Source organism: Microcaecilia unicolor, chromosome 1 (genome assembly GCF_901765095.1).
Source record: "Microcaecilia unicolor chromosome 1, aMicUni1.1, whole genome shotgun sequence".
Taxonomy (NCBI): domain Eukaryota; kingdom Metazoa; phylum Chordata; class Amphibia; order Gymnophiona; family Siphonopidae; genus Microcaecilia; species Microcaecilia unicolor.
In genome coordinates, this window is record NC_044031.1 from 254466784 (window position 1) to 254486248 (window position 19465).

Sequence of the window (19465 nt, forward strand, 5' to 3'; positions counted from 1 at the left end):
TTGTTGGCATTTTAGTGACCTAAGAATTGTCCTTCTCCTTTGAAGGGTTGCTATAATTGAACCTTTCACATTCATAAGACCCTGACGCAGGCAGTTTGGCCAAAATACTGACCGTGTCAGGTCTTATTAATAAACTTTCTGAGTTGATTCCCAAATCTTGGCCCTTTGTACTTTTGTGTCTGGTGACAGTGCATGGCCATTAATACAAAAAATATATAAAAAATCGGCCATTTTATTGTTGCGGGAAAATCTTGTGTAGGGGCACGCTAAGGCTACTTTGTCGCAGCTTAGCAAAAGGACCCTGTGGTGCTTCAATGGCAAAGTGTAGTTGGTAATTAGCTATCTTTATGTATCTACTTCTATTGCAATCAAACTGATATCTCTTTGGCCAGAGAGTTAAACCACACAAGACCAGCGCTAATGCTGCTGCTGTAGCTCTATTGAAATCTGTGGATCCAGAGAGCATCTCCAAAGCATGATTCTTGTTCCATTACTGTCTGGGCCAGTCTTCCATTTGTCAAGCATTACTAAGCAAATCTGTCCATATAAACAATTCAGCTTTTGGAAATATATGTGAGTGGGATTTTCCTTAACATTGGGACAATTCTGTCATACATTGGAGCAACCCCAAGTTGGAAGTCACCCACTTATATGCTTGATTCAAACTTGTGTGTTGCTGGGGATATAGGGGTTCTGTGTAGATAGCAGAATTAATTAGGCGCACAATCACAACTCTGAGAGTTTATTCCAAGCTTTAAACTTACAGATGAGACTGAAAGGAGGAAGAGCCATGTATCCTCATAATTTTACAATAGTTCTGTGCTCTGGGAGAACTGTTCTGTCCTGGTACTACCAGATGTCACCCACTTCTGCACCTGATTAATCCTGTCTGTGGAGAACATCTCTTATGGGAAAGCAACTTTACTATTCATATCTTCTTTTTTAACTTTATTGAAAAAAAAGTTTTCATTAAAGTTCTGCAGGCTCCCCGTGGATATATTTAAACTATGCAACCATCTTGAATGCGGCCTAAATTATATTTAGATGTTTATATGACAAGTAACCAATACCGATCTCTCTATATAAAATGCACCTCCAGCGTTCTAATGAAGCCGGAAGTTGAAGCTCTGTAGATCGCTTTTGCCCATGAGTGTCTGCCCTGCCCTCACGTCACAACGTGATGACGTCGAGGGCGGAGCAGATCAATCAGATTGAAGGCAGCAAAGTGCGGCGGGGTTCCTCCCTCTAATTATAGACACTGCCCCTCCCCCCCCCAAAGAACTCCATCTTCTCATTTCAACAACTGCCTGACTGCCCTGATGAATTTACATTTCTGTCTCCCACTGACACGCACAGACCCATACAGACAACCAAACTCCCCAACCCCCACACCAACATACACACACTGCCATGGACAGACAGCATCTCTCTTTCTCACTCACAGAGACACAGTCCCTCCCCCAACCCCATTAATACAAAAAGTGTAACAGTGAAATTCAACATCTCTCTCTCACACACCCACAACCCCCATGCCAACATACACACACTGCCATGGACAGACAGCATCTCTCTTTCTCACTCACACACACACAGTCCCTCCCCCAACCCCCTCAATACAGAAAGTGTAACAGTGAAATTCAACATCTCTTTCTCTCACACACCCACAACCCCCACACCAACATACACACACTGCCATGGACAGACAGCATCTCTCTTTCTTTCACCCCTCCCCCACAACAAACCACAGAAACACACTCATACAGAACAAACCTACAGTACCCCACAAACAACCCCACCCCCAAAATGGCACCACTAATTGCTCATGCAACTCACACAGTACATAACAAAACAATACGATCAGCCAACCCACACCCCTTCTTCCACTACACGGCTCATGAAAGATAAATAATTGTCCCCCATACAAACAGTCTAACACAAAGAACCCACTACCCTCTCTTCCCCCCCCCTCCATATCATACACAAACTATGCCACGCTACCCACCCCCAACAACATCTCTCTCTCTCTCACACACATACAGACTCCCCCCCCCCCCCCCCCCCACCATACTTCTAAATATACAAACTGTAACAGCAACCCATATCATACACAAACTGTTGGAAGGAGACGGCCTGGCAGTGGACAGGAGGGAGGGAGTGAGGAAGGGAACCAAGACAACACTGCAACTGTGAGCAAGGGAGGATCATGGAACTGCGAGGTAGGGAGGGAGGTAGGGGGGATCTTGCAACTGGAAGGGACACCATGATAAACCTGGACCTGGAAGGCAGGAAAGGAGGGAGATAGCTCGCAATACTTTGGTGGGGGGCCTGTTACATCACCTTGCGGCGGTACAACAATAAATAAAAAAATTTCAACATAAAAAAACATTTATCATAATACTTCCATTTGAAACATTAATGGCAGAAACTCAACACCTTGCTGGCGCCCGTGTCATTTCTTTTGGAAACGGGCCTTTTTTACTAGTATGCTAATAAAGTGATGTGAAATTTTTTTTTATTCTCCTTCTGATTTTCCCCTATTATTGCATGTATATCACACTGAATGGTTTCTGAAAACAAAATGTAATATTAGACAGTGAACCTGAGTAAACACATAGCAGGTTTTAAATTATTATGCCATTTATTTAAGGAGCAAAGTTTTCCAACACCCATATCACCCATGTGAAAATGTGACTGCCCCCTTAACGTAATAAACTGGTCGCACCAACTTTAAGTGGCAGTAATTGCAATCAAAGGTTTCCTTTATCAGTCTTTCACATCACTGCTGAGGAATCTTAGCCCACTATTTTTTGCAGAACTGCTTTAATTCAGACACTTTTATAGGTTTTCATGCTTGTTTCAGGTCCTGCCATAATATTCAGTTTTCTTCCTTTGTTCCATTTTCTTTACTTTTCACGTTCCCTATTTGTCTCGGCGGCTTCTCTGTATATCCTAATTTATCCTTTGGCCATTTTTTTTATCCAGACCAAACTGATCTCCTCCTTTTCCTGTCTAATGTTACTTGTTTCTTTTCTGAATTGTCATCCTTCCCAACCCAGGTTAGATCTCTTCCTCGGATATCTTTTCTTAACTCCCTAGCAACAACTTTTTTCTCTGTTCTCTAGCTCCCTGGGGCCTTTCTCCTTTGTGTGCACCCTTATATTCTGGTTCAAGGAGGCTGTGGTATGTCTCTGCTAACGGGAAGGAGAGGTCAAATAAGTTTATCAATAATCAGAATGGGTTCCACTTAAGTAGTCACTTTTAAATATAATGGGTGTATATTTTAAGATATGAACATTTTCACAACAAATTTGGCAACTATTGCAGTACATAAACCATTGCAATCCATAGTATCTTGCTTTCCTTTACAGGCAAGAACTTCAGGCAACATTTACAGCATCATGTTTCCACATTACTCAAAGGATTTACTGTACATCATGAGGTTTTATCATCCGAATGCAAAACTATATCAGCATTTTCAAAATAACATCAAGTCATTCAACACTGTGTCTCTTTCCAGACAGCGAAGGAGAGTAGTCATCACGGGGATTGGATTAGTGTCTCCACTTGGTGTTGGGACTGAATTGACGTGGAATCGTCTTCTTCAGGGAGAGTGTGGGATTGTGGCTCTTGAAGGGGAGGAATATGAAAGTGTTCCATGCAAAGTTGCTGCTTGTGTGCCTAGAGGAAGCACTGAGGGACATTTCAAAGAAGAAAACTATGTTTCAAAGTCTGACCTTAAATCAATGTCATCAGCCACAGTTATGGCCATTGGGGCTGCAGAATTAGCAATTAAGGATTCGGGCTGGAAACCAGAAGGGAATGAAGACTGCTTGACCACAGGTGTAGCGATTGGCATGGGAATGGTTCCACTTGATGATATTTCTGAGACTTCTGTGATATTTAAAACAAAGGGCTACAACAGGGTCAGCCCTTTCTTTGTACCCAGGATTTTGGTTAATATGGCAGCAGGTCACATCAGTATTAGATACAAGCTCAAAGGCCCTAATCATGCTGTCTCAACTGCATGCACCACGGGAGCACATGCCATTGGAGATTCTTTTAGGTTTATTGCTCATGGTGATGCAAATATGATGCTGGCTGGCGGAACAGAAGCCTGTATTAGCTCTTTGTCACTGGCTGGATTTGCAAGAGCACGAGCACTTAGCACTAGCTTCAATTTAAACCCTAAAATAGCATGTCGGCCATTCCACCCTGAGAGAGAAGGGTTTGTGATGGGAGAGGGAGCAGCTGTCCTTGTACTAGAGGAGTATAAACATGCTATAGAAAGAAGGGCCAAGATCTATGCAGAAGTCTTGGGCTATGGACTTTCAGGTGATGCCTGTCATATAACTGCACCAAGTACTGATGGAGATGGTGCTCTCAGGTAAAATTTGGTTGGAAAATTGTATTTAAGTTAAACCTGGTTTGAGACTATTTCTTCTTCTAGCATTATCTGTTGCACAGAGAACTTTTACCTCTAGGGGGTTTCAAACTGTCATATGAGACAGCTGCCAGAGAAGGAGTGAGTGAGGATCGCTCCTGCTACTCTAGGACCCATCTCCTTTGTTCCCCCTGGATCTCTCATTTCCTGTCTCTCTCCTTCCCCGGGCTTCTATTTCCTTCCATCTTTTTATTTCTACCCTCTGTACTCACTATCCTCCTCTCACTCATCTCCTTGACACCCCCTTCATGTCCTCTACCACAAGGTTCCACTCTTTCCAACATCTTCCCTCCTCATAACCTTGTAGCCCAGCATCTTCTCCCTCTATTTTCTTCTCTCCCCCCTTATAGCCTATCCCTTCGCCTCCCAAGCATCTTCCTGTCCCATTATCTTCCTTCCTGACCCTCCTGTGGTCCAGCTTCTCATCACTCTCTTCCCTCCTTCCTTTATCCAGCATCTCATCTCTTCCTTCCTCCAACTCAGGGTCCAGCCCTCCTTCATCTGGTTCAGTATTCCCCTCTCTTCCCTCCACTCCTGAGTTTGGCAGGGGAAGGGAGCGGGTGGGTGGAAGAGAGAATGTGGCGTGTGAAAGCACAGCAGTGAGAGCAAAACACACAATTGCCGCTATGGAGGCTGAGCCGGTGACGCAGGCTTTTAGCACCCTGAGACAGTGCCTCACTTGATCAATACCTTGAGCCAGCTCTGAATGGAGCCATGAGAAATGGAAACATCCCAAACTCATTCAACCAAGCAACCATCACTATTCTATACAAAGGATTATGCAAGGCCTACTGCCCTATATATATATATATATATATCCCTGCTCAATTCGGATTCAAAAAAACTTATCACCCAAATACTTGCAAGAAGACTAAGGTAATTACAAACCTGACAGATGGTGACCAAAGTGGATTTATAACTAGCTTCTGCACTTGTTGAAAATGTGTAACGAGTGTAGAGGCTGACAAAAACTGTTTTTTTTCAGTTTTGGTTGAGACTCATCACCAGGTTTAAGCCAAAACCGAAACTTCAGTGTGTGAATGTGAGATAATGAGGGCTGCTGTGGATTGTCAGAGCTTGCAGTTTGCATCTCTCTGCTAAATCCACAGTATCCAAGCCAGAATATAATAGTTTAAATAATGAAAGACTACATCTTACCTTCACGCAAAATAGCCTCTACACATATTGACCACAGCTAATAAAAATTTAAACTAAAAACCACGGTGCTTTTACAGTGGCTGAGTTTGCGCCACCCTTGGAGTGACAGCTGACATCATAACTACACTTGAATCTAATTCCTAAGGCGCTTATCCCAAATTTACAGGCTACATTTAGCTAAACTTTTGTATCTGGAGCATTTGGAGCATTCTATTTACCGTATAAATGATTATGTAAGATCATAACTGCATTACTTGCAATCGTAGTACAAAAAAAAATACAAAGAGTAGCTCCTCCACCCCCAGGACAACCTGGTGGTATAGTTTGGGCAGGAGTGATGCCCCAGTCATGACAGCCATTTTGAGAGCAGAGCCGGAATGAGCAGGAGTAACTGGGGATAGCTTCTACCCAACTACACTTCTAGATAGCCAGGGATTGTAAGGCCCAGGAGGGCCAATGGGTGGGGGGATGGAGGAGGGGCAACTCTTGTTCAGGGGGGGGAGGGAGGGAGATAGACAAACGGAACAAAGCACACATTTTCAAATTACACCAAAAACACATGGGCATAATCGAATGGGGCGCCCAAGTTTTCCTGAGGGCGTCCTCTCAGGACGTCCCCGCGAAGGGGTGGGGAAACCCGTATTATCGAAAGATGGGAGTCCATATTTTGTTTCGATAATACGGTCGGGGAAGCCCAAATCTCAACATTTAGGTCGACCTTAGAGATGGTCGTCCCCGGTTTTCGGTGATAATGGAAACCAAGGACGCCTATCTCAGAAACGACCAAATGCAAGCCAAAACCCCCAAAAGCCCACTCCCCATAACTGTACACCACTACCATAGCCCTTAGGGATGAAGGGGGACATCTAGATGTTGGTACAGTGGGTTTCTGGTGGGTTTTGGAGGGCTCACATTTACCACCACAAGTGTAACAGGTGGGGGGGGGGGGGGGTATGGGCCTGTGTCTGCTTGCCTGCAGTGCACTGCAGTACCCACTAAAACTGCTCTAGGGACCTGCATACTGCTGTCATGGAGCTGGTTATGACATTAGAGGCTGGCAAAAAATATTTTAAAACTTTTTTAGGGTACGAGGGAGTTAGTGACCACTGGGGGAGAAAGGGGAGGTCATCCCCGATTCCCTCCGGTGGTCATCTGGTCAGTTCGGGCACCTCTTTGAACTAAGTAAAGTCGCCCAAGTGTTCGTCAGGGACACCCTTCTTTTGTCCATTATCGGCCGAGGATGCCCATGTGTTAAGCACGTCCCAGTCCTACCTTCGCTATGCTTCCAACACGCCCCCGTGAACTTTGGTTGTCCCCGCAATGAAAAGCAGTTGAGGACACCCAAAATCGGCTTTCGATTATGCTGATTTGGGTGACCATGGGAGAAGGATGGCCATCTTCCGATTTGTGTGGAAAGATGGGTGCCCTTCTCTTTCGAAAATAAGCCTGGTCGTCATTTTCAGCTGAAACCAAAAACATGACTGAAAATTTAAATAATCTTTTGGCTGAAACCAAAACTGGGCAGAAAAAGGATTTTTGAGCCGGTTGTGTTGCTGTAACCGAAAATGGAATTTGGTCAGCTTCTATACGAGTGCTCAATCTAATAAAAACAATATTACCTCCATACAACCCTACCCTGTAGCATTCCTGGCACTTGATACAGAAAAAGCTTTTGACAGGGGGGAAAGGAACTTTCTATGTACTAGAAGCCATGAACTTTGGAACAAAATATATCACCGCAATAAGAGCCTTATGTAATAATCCTGTGAGGCTAAAAATTAATGGAATATTATCCCCACCCTTCACCCTGAGAGGAATTAGACGAGGGTGCTCCCTCCCCCCACCCTTTCCCTGTTTGCCCTATCTGTGGAACCCTCTGGCACAGACTATAGGACAACAGGAAATCCAGGGAGTGAGGTGAGGGGATCACAAGATAACACTATATGCAAGATGATGCATTCCTATTCTTGAAACACCCGAACACATTGATTCTAGCCCTTCTGACCCAAATTCAGAAGTATGAGAACATCTAAGGATACAAAATTGTTGCAAAATAACTCTCCTCTCGTGTGTCTGGGCAAAAAACTCTTTATTTGGGAGTCAATCCCCTTCTTATATACTCTATGAATATTCATGGATATTACATGTATTATCATTACTATTGGTTACATTTTGCTTACACAACCATGATCATGCATTGCTTACAAGAACAACTCTACATGAACAGCTCGTGAACCTGCTCAGGAATGTACAAACATCACCTGCTATTCTGCTACTTTCTCAGGAAAGAACAAAAACATCACATGCTAGATTCTCAGGAATATACAAAACATCATCTGCTGCCTGTATCCAAATACATTCTATCTACATCTCCACCTTTTTTTTTATTTTTTTTTTTTAATGAAATCTCCGTGGTGTGCCAGCTGGAGATGGAGGTGGAGATGTTTGTAATAGCTTATAAACATATTGAGCAGAGTGACGTGTTGGAGCGAATGGACGAGGAAAACATAAAGAAAAAAGGTTAGGAATGCATTGTATACAACAGCAAAAAATAGTGAAAACAAAAATACCAATGACTAAATACTGGATAATAGGGCGGAGCCAGGTCCAAGGGATCCATTGCCACAATTGATCCCATACATCAGAGAGTAGGTTATTATGAATAGTAATATGAGTAGTTAAATTCCGTAGGAAAGCTAATTGTTTGTCAATGGCCTTTGAATTGTCAGATAAATTAAAACAGCACATGTCCTGAAACTCTTCGCAACCATGATGGTTAAGTAATAAAAGATAATCAATGGCTGCTCGATTTTGTAAAACTCCATGACGTAATTGCTGTTGCTCAGCATTAAGTAAACTAATAGCAGTGGAGGTTGCATTGATTGATTTAATTGCCCAACAGGCTAATTCACGAATATTTTTTGCATTTGCCGCTGCCAATGCAGGGACACCTATTAATGAAAATGCAAGTGCCAGATATTCAGTTTGACTCAGAAATTTAACATTATCATTGCAATTGGCAGCAAGGGTCATACGCTTGGATCGCATATGTGAGGAGTTAGAAAATAAAATATGTTTACTGGGAAGTACCATAGTGAGTCGACTTAGACAGCATGTAGTACCATCAGATATATTAGCTGGAATATAATTAAAGGTATACATTCCACATGACCAAAACCAGCCAGGGGGTAAATGAGTAAATTTATAAATATATGAAACATTTTCGTAGGAGCTACAATTTAACAAAGTTGGTCCAAAATTAACACAATTTGATCGGGTACAATTAACCATACGAGCACATGTCATATTGATACTAGCTATTTGATTGGTTCTCACATGCATTGCCAAAGTAGGCGGCAACAGGGTTTGTGTTCCCCAATTATGGTATTCATAAGAAGCATTTCGATAGGATGAATTAACAGGAAGCTGTGAATAAAACCAAGTATCATTTTGCATATCTTTAGGATCATGACATACTGGAATCAGGCAAGTTGCCAAAACTTCTCCAACTGCCTTTTGATGAGAAAGACAGAAATCAGTTTGGTTCAGTGAAATTGCAAACGCTTCCCAAATATTTTTTGTGGGAAGTAATTGTGACTGTCCACAAGGTATGTACAAACAACAACACAGTAGAAGCAATGTAATGGAATTAGCATTAAGCGCTGCAATAATAGCCACTACGAAGTTATCATCAGTCTTTTCAATATGAGCTTTTTCTAAAGTCTCTGTAGCTTGTTGACTCAAGGCTTTAATTTGTCCCCAAGTAACAGGAGCATTAGGTTGACGAGTCACTGACCGTTTGCGTGTTTGCATCTGCGGTCCTTGAAGGGTGAGTGTGAAATTGGGAATTGGGTTGTGAAGACCTTGATGCCACGACATGAGGTTTCACCCACTTTGCTGGAATCCACACCGGGCCAGAATCTGTTTGAACAGCAGCGTAACCACGACCCCAGGTAAGGAGAGGCACAGGGGAACTCCACTGATCAGAAGGTAGTTGTCGGTATATGACCAAAGGACGAGATAAAGGTGGGGCAGGAGTACGAAAATGTTGTTCAAATCTGGAAGAAAAAGTTTTTGTAGCAGGATTATTGATGAGATTGAGATGATTCAGTGTGTAAAGGATTTGTGCTAAGCATTCATCAATGCTTACTCTATGACGGAGAATACCGTCTTTTTTTGTAGTCAGATTACTTAAAGCAGTTTTCAGTGTGCGATTAGCACGTTCAACAATAGCTTGACCAGTGGAGTTATAGGGGATACCAAAAAGGTGCTCAATATGCCAGAGGGTCAGGAACTCCTGTAAGGAGGTGGAAGTATAAGCAGGGGCATTGTCTGTCTTGAGAGTTTTAGGAACACCCATGACCGCAAAAGCTTGGAGAAGATGAGAGCGGACATGAGATGTAGTTTCCCCTTTTTGTGCAGTGACCCACAAAAATCCAGAATGAGTATCAACAACCACATGAAGCTTAGACCATTGACCAAAAGGGGGAAAGTGAGTAACGTCCATTTGCCAGAGGCTATTAACTTCCAGACCACGAGGATTAACTCCAGGAAAAAAGGTAGTAGGAGCTGAAAAGGAACATTGTGGACAATTTTTGATAATAGCTCTAGCTTCTTCTAAAGAAATTTGAAACTGGCGAGCTAGGCTAGGTGCATTTTGATGATGAAGTTCATGACTGCAGTGTGCTGTGGAGAAAAAATGAAGATGGCGATCCGCTCGAGCATTCCCTTCAGACAGACCACCAGGAAAAGGTTGATGACTGCGGATATGACCTATAAAGAGAGAAGAAAGGCGATTCTCCAAGTAACCTTGGAGGGTTAACAGTAAAGCATAAAAAGAGGCATCCATTTTGAATGATACATAACTGTCGGGCATGCGACGGACAAGATTAGCACAATATTGACTGTCAACAATAAGATTCAGTGGTTGATCTGAAAATAAAGAAAGAGCCAGGATGATGGCAGCAAGCTCTGAACGTTGAGCAGAGGTTTGTGGAGAGGTAAATTTGACGTGCCATTTGTTCAGATTGTACCAAGTAACCACCCCACGAGTGGGACTACCATCTGTAAAGACGGTGAGAGCAGTAGGGAGTGGACGTAAAGAAATGGGATCATGAAGAGTGATTGGCAAAATGGATGTGCCCTGTATGCGAGGGTCTTTAGGATAGTGGCAATCTATAATACCAACATAAGTGGCTAAAATAAATTGCAAGTCGTCGGAGAACTGAATCATTTTTTCCCACTGCCACAAAGAATGAGGAATGATGAGTTTAAGAATGTCGAAACCAGTCATGAATGTTGCTCGCTCTCGAGCTTTAGTAATCAGCAAGGCTAGTTGCTGGGGCCATTGTGTAATAGTAGAATGGAGAGTATTCTGTAAATAGACCCATTCTATCAATTTCGGAGGAGTTGTATCTTGATATAAGACACCAAACGGTTGTCGGTGGGTGGGGTCTTTGAGAACGCAAAAACAAAAAAGGGCAAATGCATCTCGTCTATCTGTCCATTTTGTTTGTAAGATTTGATCCAATTGTGACAGAATTGTTTGTTGCGATGCAGTGAGTGTAATTAATTCAGCAGGTGTTTTATGACCTTTTAATGCGAGAAACAGGGGTTGTAAAAATTCTGTAGGAAGTTTCAAGTAGGGACGTAACCAATTGAGATTTCCTAAAATCTCTTGTAATTGATGTAATGTCGTGGGAGACTGTAAATTGAGATGAGGAGCGACAGGTTGGGCTGCAGCTTTAGTCATACGGAAACCTAGATATACATAGGGTTCCTTTTCTTGAACCTTCTCTGAGGCAATTGTTAATCCTGAGGAGGCCAAGATAGAAATTAAAGTAGATTTCCAAGAAGGGGGAAGAGTTATCCCTGCAATTAGTATATCATCCATATAATGATATACCAAAAGTTGAGGGAAATAGGCACGAAATGGTTGCAAGGCTTGATGAACATAGTATTGACAAATAGTGGGTGAATTTAACATTCCCTGGGGCAAAACTTTCCAACAATACCTAGTAGTAGGGTGTGCATTATTGTAAACAGGTACAGTAAAAGCAAAGTATTTATAATCTTTTTCCTGGAGAGGAATTGAAAAAAAACAATCCTTCAGATCTATAATAGCTAATTGATAATCATAAGGAATCAAATTAGGATTTGGAATACCACATTGTAACGGGCCCATTGGTTCTAAAATCGCATTAATAGCTCGTAGGTCATGTAAAAATCTCCATTTTCCGGATTTTTTCTTGATCACAAATACCGGAGTATTATATGGAGAATTGGTAGGCTCAATGTGATTTAATTGTAATTGTTCTTCCACCAATTGATGTAAAATCAACAGTTTTTCTCTGGTAATCGGCCACTGCTCTACCCAAACAGGTTTGTCAGTTTTCCATTCCAAAGGAAGAGAAAAAGACATATTTATGAACTGTTAATCAGGTAGGATCAATGATGCATCTAATTGTTCCAAAAGGTCACGACCCCATAAATTAAAGGGTACTTGTAAAATACAGGGCTTAATATGTCCTAGAACCTTGGTATCGTTAGGATATGTAATAGATAACCATTGAGAACTTTGGGAGGCTGACTGAGTTCCCCCTATTCCTGTCACATGTGAAGTATCTTCAATGGGCCATTCCACAGGCCATTGTTTATAAGCTATGACAGAAACATCCGCCCCGGTATCTAATATACCAACAAAGGGCTTTTGTTGCAATAAAAATTGAGCAGTGGGTCGTGCATTAGAAACCGGTTTTAAAACTGCACTTACCTGTCGCGTAGATCCAAAGCCCCCTGTACGAGAGACAGTAGAAGGAATAGGTGCTGTAAAATATGGTAAAATAATTAATTGTGCCCACGAGTCCCCGGGAGAAATTGTTAAAGGTGATGAGGACCATACTTGAATTTTAACAATGCCTGTGTAATCAGCATCAATAACTCCAGGGATAACATGAATACCTGCCTTCGATGCAGAGGAGCGAGGTAATACTAAACCTACAGTAGCCGCTGGAATGGGTCCTTTAAAGGTAGTATTATATACCAAAACTTCATGAGGTAAGATGGCAGTTTTACATTCCGCTGCAATAAGGTCAATTCCTGCACTACCTTGTGTAGCAGTAGTACTATGAGCAAAAGACCCTTGCACTCCCTTTGGACCGAGGTTAGGAGTTAACCCGGAGCAAAGTTTTTTGGGGGTGGCGGTGTGGAATTAATTGGATTAGAGCGACATTGATTGGCCCAATGATATCCTTTTTGACATCGAGGACATTTTCGAGAAGGTCGAGAAGGTCCTTTTGCAAAGTTGGCACCCCCTCCTGGGGCTCTACACTGAGCTCGAAAATGTCCTGGTTTCTTACAATTAAAACACGTCCCCTGTGGCTTATTACCTTTTTGTATAGCTCCTGCTAACAAATTCATAGAATAACCATGAGTCCCCACATCTGCACATGCGCTCAATAAATCTGCTAAAGTAATTCCTGGGCGATGAGCTACAGTCTGCAATGCCTTTTTGCAATCTGAATTTGCATTTTCTTGGGCTAATTTAATCAATAACTCTGTTTGCGCATCAAGATTATCAATTTGCCTAGTTACAGCTTCCTGCAATCGATTAACAAATTGAAGGTAAGATTCGGTTGCACCCTGTTTAATTGATGCAAAAGATTTTGTTGGTTTATTCCCTTCTGGTGTTCTTTTAAATGCTCGCAAGATACAAGTGCCTATGGCTTGAAAACAGGTATCGTTTTGTTGAATTTGCATATCAAGGGTTGAAAATGGTCCCGATCCATAAATTTGATCAGGCACCAAATTAGTCCCAGTGATAAGTTGTGCTGCTTGCTTATATTCATTATCCCACACTACATATTGCGCAGGAGTTAACAGCATACGGAAAAGGTCTTTCCAATCTTTTGGAGTCATTAAGTAACCGTTACTAATCCCTTCTATCATGCCTTGAACAAATGAACTTTTTAAACCTGATTCTACGATAGCTCTACGTAATTCTCTCAAAACTTGATAAGGTAGAGCAGTCCATTCTGCATGATGTGTTTCGTTCCCTGCCTCTATTGTTGTAGTTCTAGTAACTGGGTATAAATTAGGATTAGGTTCCGAATTATCCCATAGATCATCGTTCCAAATGAATTCACCATTTTTTCGTGCTTGCTGTATACCTAATTGAATTAAACTAGGTCGTTCTACGCTCTTTGGTGTTTTGGTAATAATAACGCTATCATTAGCGTTGTTGTTTTGGATATTTTCAATTGGTTTATTAGGGGTAGTAGTAGTAAAGTCAGGAGTTTTGTTTTGCTCTTCCCTTCCCATATCGGTGGCCAGCCGACAAGAAGGAGGAGAAGGTGTAGGTCCAAGAGTCGCGGGAGGTAAAAGAGACCAGGTCTTGCCTGGCAATTTGTTGGATATATTTTCGTTAGTAATGCCTGTCAATCCAGAAGAGAGAATTACTATAGTAGAATATATCTCTCTCCAAGTCAATAATATAGGAGTCGAAACTCTAGGCTCTAAACGAAACTGCTGCCCTATCTTTTCCCATGTTTGAGGATCGAATGATCCCTTCTCTGGATACCAGGGACATTGACAAACTATTTCCTCAATTAAACGCTCTATATCTTTAAGAGTTATTGGATTTCGGGAGGAACCATATCTTTGCGTTATAGTATATAGCTCCTGTGCATGTTGTTTATGTGATGATGTTAAATTTCCCCCCATACTTACAGTGTTCCGTAGAAGGAATGGCGCGCTGACTGTTCCAGTCGTAGTAAGTACGTCACGTTTTCACCGATCACGTCGGGGATCACCAGATGTTGCAAAATAACTCTCCTCTCGTGTGTCTGGGCAAAAAACTCTTTATTTGGGAGTCAATCCCCTTCTTATATACTCTATGAATATTCATGGATATTACATGTATTATCATTACTATTGGTTACATTTTGCTTACACAACCATGATCATGCATTGCTTACAAGAACAACTCTACATGAACAGCTCGTGAACCTGCTCAGGAATGTACAAACATCACCTGCTATTCTGCTACTTTCTCAGGAAAGAACAAAAACATCACATGCTAGATTCTCAGGAATATACAAAACATCATCTGCTGCCTGTATCCAAATACATTCTATCTACACAAAATAAACCTGGAAAAATCCACAATCTTCCCCATAAACATCCCAGCAAAACTAAAGACTCCCTGAGATTAAAAAAATCCTTTGAATTGGAAAACCAAAATCAGATACTTAGGTATATATCTATGAGCCAAAGTCATAGAACTCTATCAATCCCATTATTCCCCCCCCCCCCCCTCCTGCTGGAAACCATAAGACATGACCTGTCCAACTGGAACTTTTTAGCCATATCACTGCTTGCTCAGATAAATGTGATCAAACAGGATTGAATTCCTGTTTATAATGATCCCACATGCAGTCCTCAAGATGTTCTTTATAAAACTAGACACTATAATTTCTCAATTAAGTTAAAAACCAAGAATACTGCTGAAACTATTACAACTCAGCAGAGCTGAGGGAGGACTATCTTGCCTAAAACTTGAGCGCTATTACTGGGCCACGCAAATGCGAACTGTAGGCACTGTTATGTATCAGAAAATCACTCAGACAGCAATTACTCTGGACTTCTTTGGCTAAGGATATGATCAGTACCTAAATGTGGCCCATAGATTCTTGTCAGGCTGTCCACCAATGAAAGGAATAATGCCAAAATGGAAATCTATTATTTTTAATAAATAATATAGCAAAGCGCTATACAAAAATAAGGATCATCAATAGATTATATAAATACTAGTAAAAAAGGCCAGTTTCTGACAGAAATGAAACGGGCACTAGCAAGGTTCCTCAGAGTGTGTATGTTTAAGAGAGAGTGTGTGTGAGAGATGGAGTGTGTGTGTCAGAGAGAGAATGAAAGACAGAGTGTGTGTGTGTGTATTTCTGTGAGAGAGAGAGTATGTGAGAGTGTCTGTGTGTGTGACAGAGATAGAGTGTGTCAGAGAGAGTGTATGTGAGAGACTGAGTGTGTGCCCCCCCTTCTCGCAGGGCCCCACCCCCCTTCTTGCAGGGCCCCTCTCCCCTGCCCCTCCTGCAGCCACCCTTGTCCAGCGACCCTCCCCTCCCCCCCAGCACGTCAAATCCCCTCGCCACTCGCAGCTGCCACTGGTAACGCTGTCCGGCCGCTGCTGCTTCTCCTGTTGAACAGCAGCGGCCGCTACAAAAAGAAAGAAAGCAATAAATGTTTTTAAACATCAAGCGCGGCACCGCAGACAGCCATCAGGCATTGGCTGTCGGCTCTGCAGCCGCTCCTCATCTTGCCTCTCACGTCGCTGCACTCCTCCGGGGTCTTATTCCAGGGGCAGTGATGTGGAGGCGAGAGGAGGAGAGGCTGCAGAGCCGGCAGCCAATGCCTGATGGTTGTGTGCGGTGCTGTGCTTGATGTTTAAAAACATGTATGGCTTTTTTTCTTTTTGTAGCGGCCGCTGCTGCTCAACAGGAGAAGCAGCAGCAGCCGGACAGCATTACCAGTGGCAGCTACGGATGGCAAGGGGGGTTGATGTGCCGGGGGGGGGGGGGGCTTGGGTGATGCGCCGAGGGCGCGAAACATTTATGGCTTTTTTTTTCTTTTTGTAGCGGCCGCTGCTGCTCAACAGGAGAAGCAGCAGCGGCCGGACAGCATTACCAGTGGCAGCTACGGGTGGCGAGGGGGGTTGATGTGCTTGGGGGGGGAGGGGTGTGTTTGATGTGCCGGGGGGGGGGCTTGGGTGATGCGCCGAGGGGGTATTTGAGTGGTGCACTCACAGCTGATTTCCAGGCAGGGGGAGGAGTAGGGAAACACACGTAGCAAGTTGCTCCGCATGTTTCCCTACTCCTCCCCCTGCCTGGGAATCAGCTGTGAGTGACGTCAGCCTGGCTACAGAGCCTAGCTCAGCAACTCCAGGAGCCACGGACACAGGCAGCTACTTCAGAACGTTGGTGGTGAGAATTATTATATAGGATATATGTAAATATGTAACCACACAACTATAAGCCACATTGAGCCTGCAAAGAGGTGGGAAAATGTGGGATACAAATGCAATAAATAAATAAATAATAAATCCTGAGAAGAGATTACTGACTTAGCAGCAATGTTAGGCTACTGACCACAGGTCCTGAGACAACCAGGCCTTCACAGGCAAAAATCACAACTAACTAAACCTGAGCATAAGAGGAAAAGTCCTGCATCTCACCCTCTCAGTCTGTACAGCTCTGGAGTCCAGCTGGGGTGATCGGCTTTTCCTCCTCCAGGCTCTAGCAGAATCCACCTGTGAGCCCCTTTATGATCAGGATTTAGTCCAAGGTCCCTGCTCTGTGCAGCTGGTTACTCCGTTTGTAGAAAGCCACAGGTCTGCTTCTGAACTAGACCTTGGCTGCTCTTAGCAGAAGAAATTACAGTTCACGGGTGTTTGGCAAATCAGTCTCTAGCTCCTGAGAGAGATGCATACACCACAAAATCTTTCTCTCGCCTGTGTTCTCTTCTGTCTCTCCCATGCCCAGCTTTGGCACTCCTCTCTGAGTCTACAGATGACCATCATGGACCAATCGCATGCAGTCCAGGTCACATACATTCATGACAATGAGGGGCCTTGTGGGCTTCCAGCAAGAACATCTTATCAGGCTCCCCTCCATAGTTCACAGATGTACCGGAGACTGTCTATGAGGCATGCTCCTACACACCTTCCTAGGAAATAACTAGAAGGCTAGTGCATGTAAACACATGTCCTTCAATGGTGAAGTCACTAGCGCATCTGTGCCAAGAAGTAGTTTTCGTTTGAAAAGCTGGTTCATGTTGTATTGCGGTCTCAGGCTGCAGAATCCATATTAGTTCAGCAAAGATGGTTCACCAGCAAAGGTGAAACAGCAGGAAAAGACCCCTACACCACTGGATTCTGCAAAACCCAGATCGGCACTGGGCAGAAATAGAAAAAGAGGACCTAATGGAGTCTTATTAGAAACATTACTGTAGAAAGGAAAAAAGGATGAGTGAGAGGCAGGGCTTTTTTTGAGGGGGTACTCAGTACCTGCACCTTTTCCTTTGCCTGCTAAAATTGACCCATGGTCCTCATATTTTAATGAAAGAGCTCAGGCTCTACATACAAATTCTGCCTTGTCAAAGATTCTGTGACTGTTTGCAGGGGGCCTGGCTTTTGTGGGGTGGGTCCCTCAATGATCATCCCACCCCTGAAGGGTGCCCTGGCATTTGAGTACCGGCACCTTTTTCGCTAGAAAAAACGCGCTAGTGAGAGGTGATCCCTGACCAAGGATTTGCACAATACTGGCTCTGCCCTAGTCCTGCAAAGTTGATATTTTAAATGATCTGAGTAGCTTTGTTGCTTTGAGCAGTCAGTGAAATGTGCTTTAACATAAATCTGATTTTATTGTTTTATTAGGTGTATGTCAGCAGCAATTAAAAATTCTGGAATAGCCATTGAAGATGTTTCTTACATCAATGCTCATGCCACTTCTACACCACTGGGAGATGCTGCTGAGAACCAAGCCATCAAGAGATTTTTTAAAGAACACGCCTACTCTCTTGCAGTTTCTTCCACAAAGGGAGCAACAGGGCATCTCCTGGGAGCAGCGGGAGCTATTGAAGCAGCTTTTACTGCATTGGCCTGCTATCACAGAGTTTTACCACCCACCCTAAACCTGGATAGGACAGAACCAGAGTTTGATCTCAATTATGTTCCACTGACTGCACAACAGTGGAAAACTGATAAAAGACATATAGCTCTCACTAATTCATTTGGCTTTGGTGGTACTAATGCAACATTATGTCTTGCGAATGTGTAACTTTATTATAGCCTTGTTCTGTGTGTGTGAAAAAGCCTAAACTGGACTGTTGTAGGGAAGGTACAGTATGAAAAGGATGACTGAAGCACAGGTGTGCGAGTAGCATTCTCTTCAGCAAGTGCTGTAACTATGGGACTTGACAGTTCTCCCTGTCCTTGAGAACTGGTGTGAAACAGACCCATGATTCCTTCCTTCCTTTAATTCTACTTTGTCTGCTGTTTCAAGCTTACAACCCATTTCTGTATCTTCAGACACATAAGGGTTTAAATATCAGAAAAGAGGCCCCTCTGCTAAACCTTTAACAGTTGGAGTCTTCAAAGGAAACTGACTGAGCTCTCTTTTTATAATGGTATCCCACCCTCTTAAAATGTATGTGTCTATCAATGCTGTGTGTGCATGTTGTAACTATATGTGCCATTTGGCACACAGGTCAATAAAACACACCTCTGTGCTTTATATGCAGAAATGCTTTTGAAAATTACCTTCCTGTGCTGAATTAAAGCCCCATGACTCAACATTGTACAGGACTTGACCAAGAAATTATTAAAAGCCATGGAAAGCATGATTCATCAGTGATACCTCACTGAGATTTACTATGTGAAAATTAAATTATATTTAGCAAAAGCAGTACTTTTAGGATATAATAATATTTTGGTCTTATTTACTGCCATACATCTAAACAAGATTAAGCAGTGGATTGCTGATAGTCATAAAATATGGATCCATAGATACATGATAAATGTTCATGTTAGATATTCATTTATTTTGGAGTCATAGAAAGGCTGGTAAATTGGCACTTTAGATGGAAATGAAGCTTGACAGGCAATAAAGTGTATCCATAAAAAGATATTTTGAGAACATTGCCTTTGGGATAATACAATGTGTAATGTAATGCCCAAATTTTCCATTTATACCAGTGGCCCCAGGTTCCTAAAGAAAGATTTTTATGTTTGCAAATGGTATTAAAATACAGTAAATAAAAAGGAAAATTCAGTCAGATAAGAAAGGTTTATGCCTTTTT

The 19465-nt window shown here is 42.7% G+C and overlaps 1 protein-coding gene across 4 annotated transcripts in view; it reads left to right on the forward strand.

The window, feature by feature from the left end:
* The window catches only part of OXSM (3-oxoacyl-ACP synthase, mitochondrial), a 34147-nt gene extending 15247 nt beyond the window's left edge, over nucleotides 1-18900 (forward strand). For all 4 annotated transcript variants that reach the window (XM_030205716.1, XM_030205740.1, XM_030205732.1 and 1 more), the window contains exons 2-3: nucleotides 3369-4384; nucleotides 18042-18900. In XM_030205716.1, the coding sequence (XP_030061576.1) occupies nucleotides 3369-4384; nucleotides 18042-18444 (1419 nt within the window). In that variant the 3' untranslated portion in view covers nucleotides 18445-18900. The remainder of the gene's footprint in view (nucleotides 1-3368; nucleotides 4385-18041) is intronic.
* The last annotated feature ends 565 nt before the right edge of the window (nucleotides 18901-19465 follow it).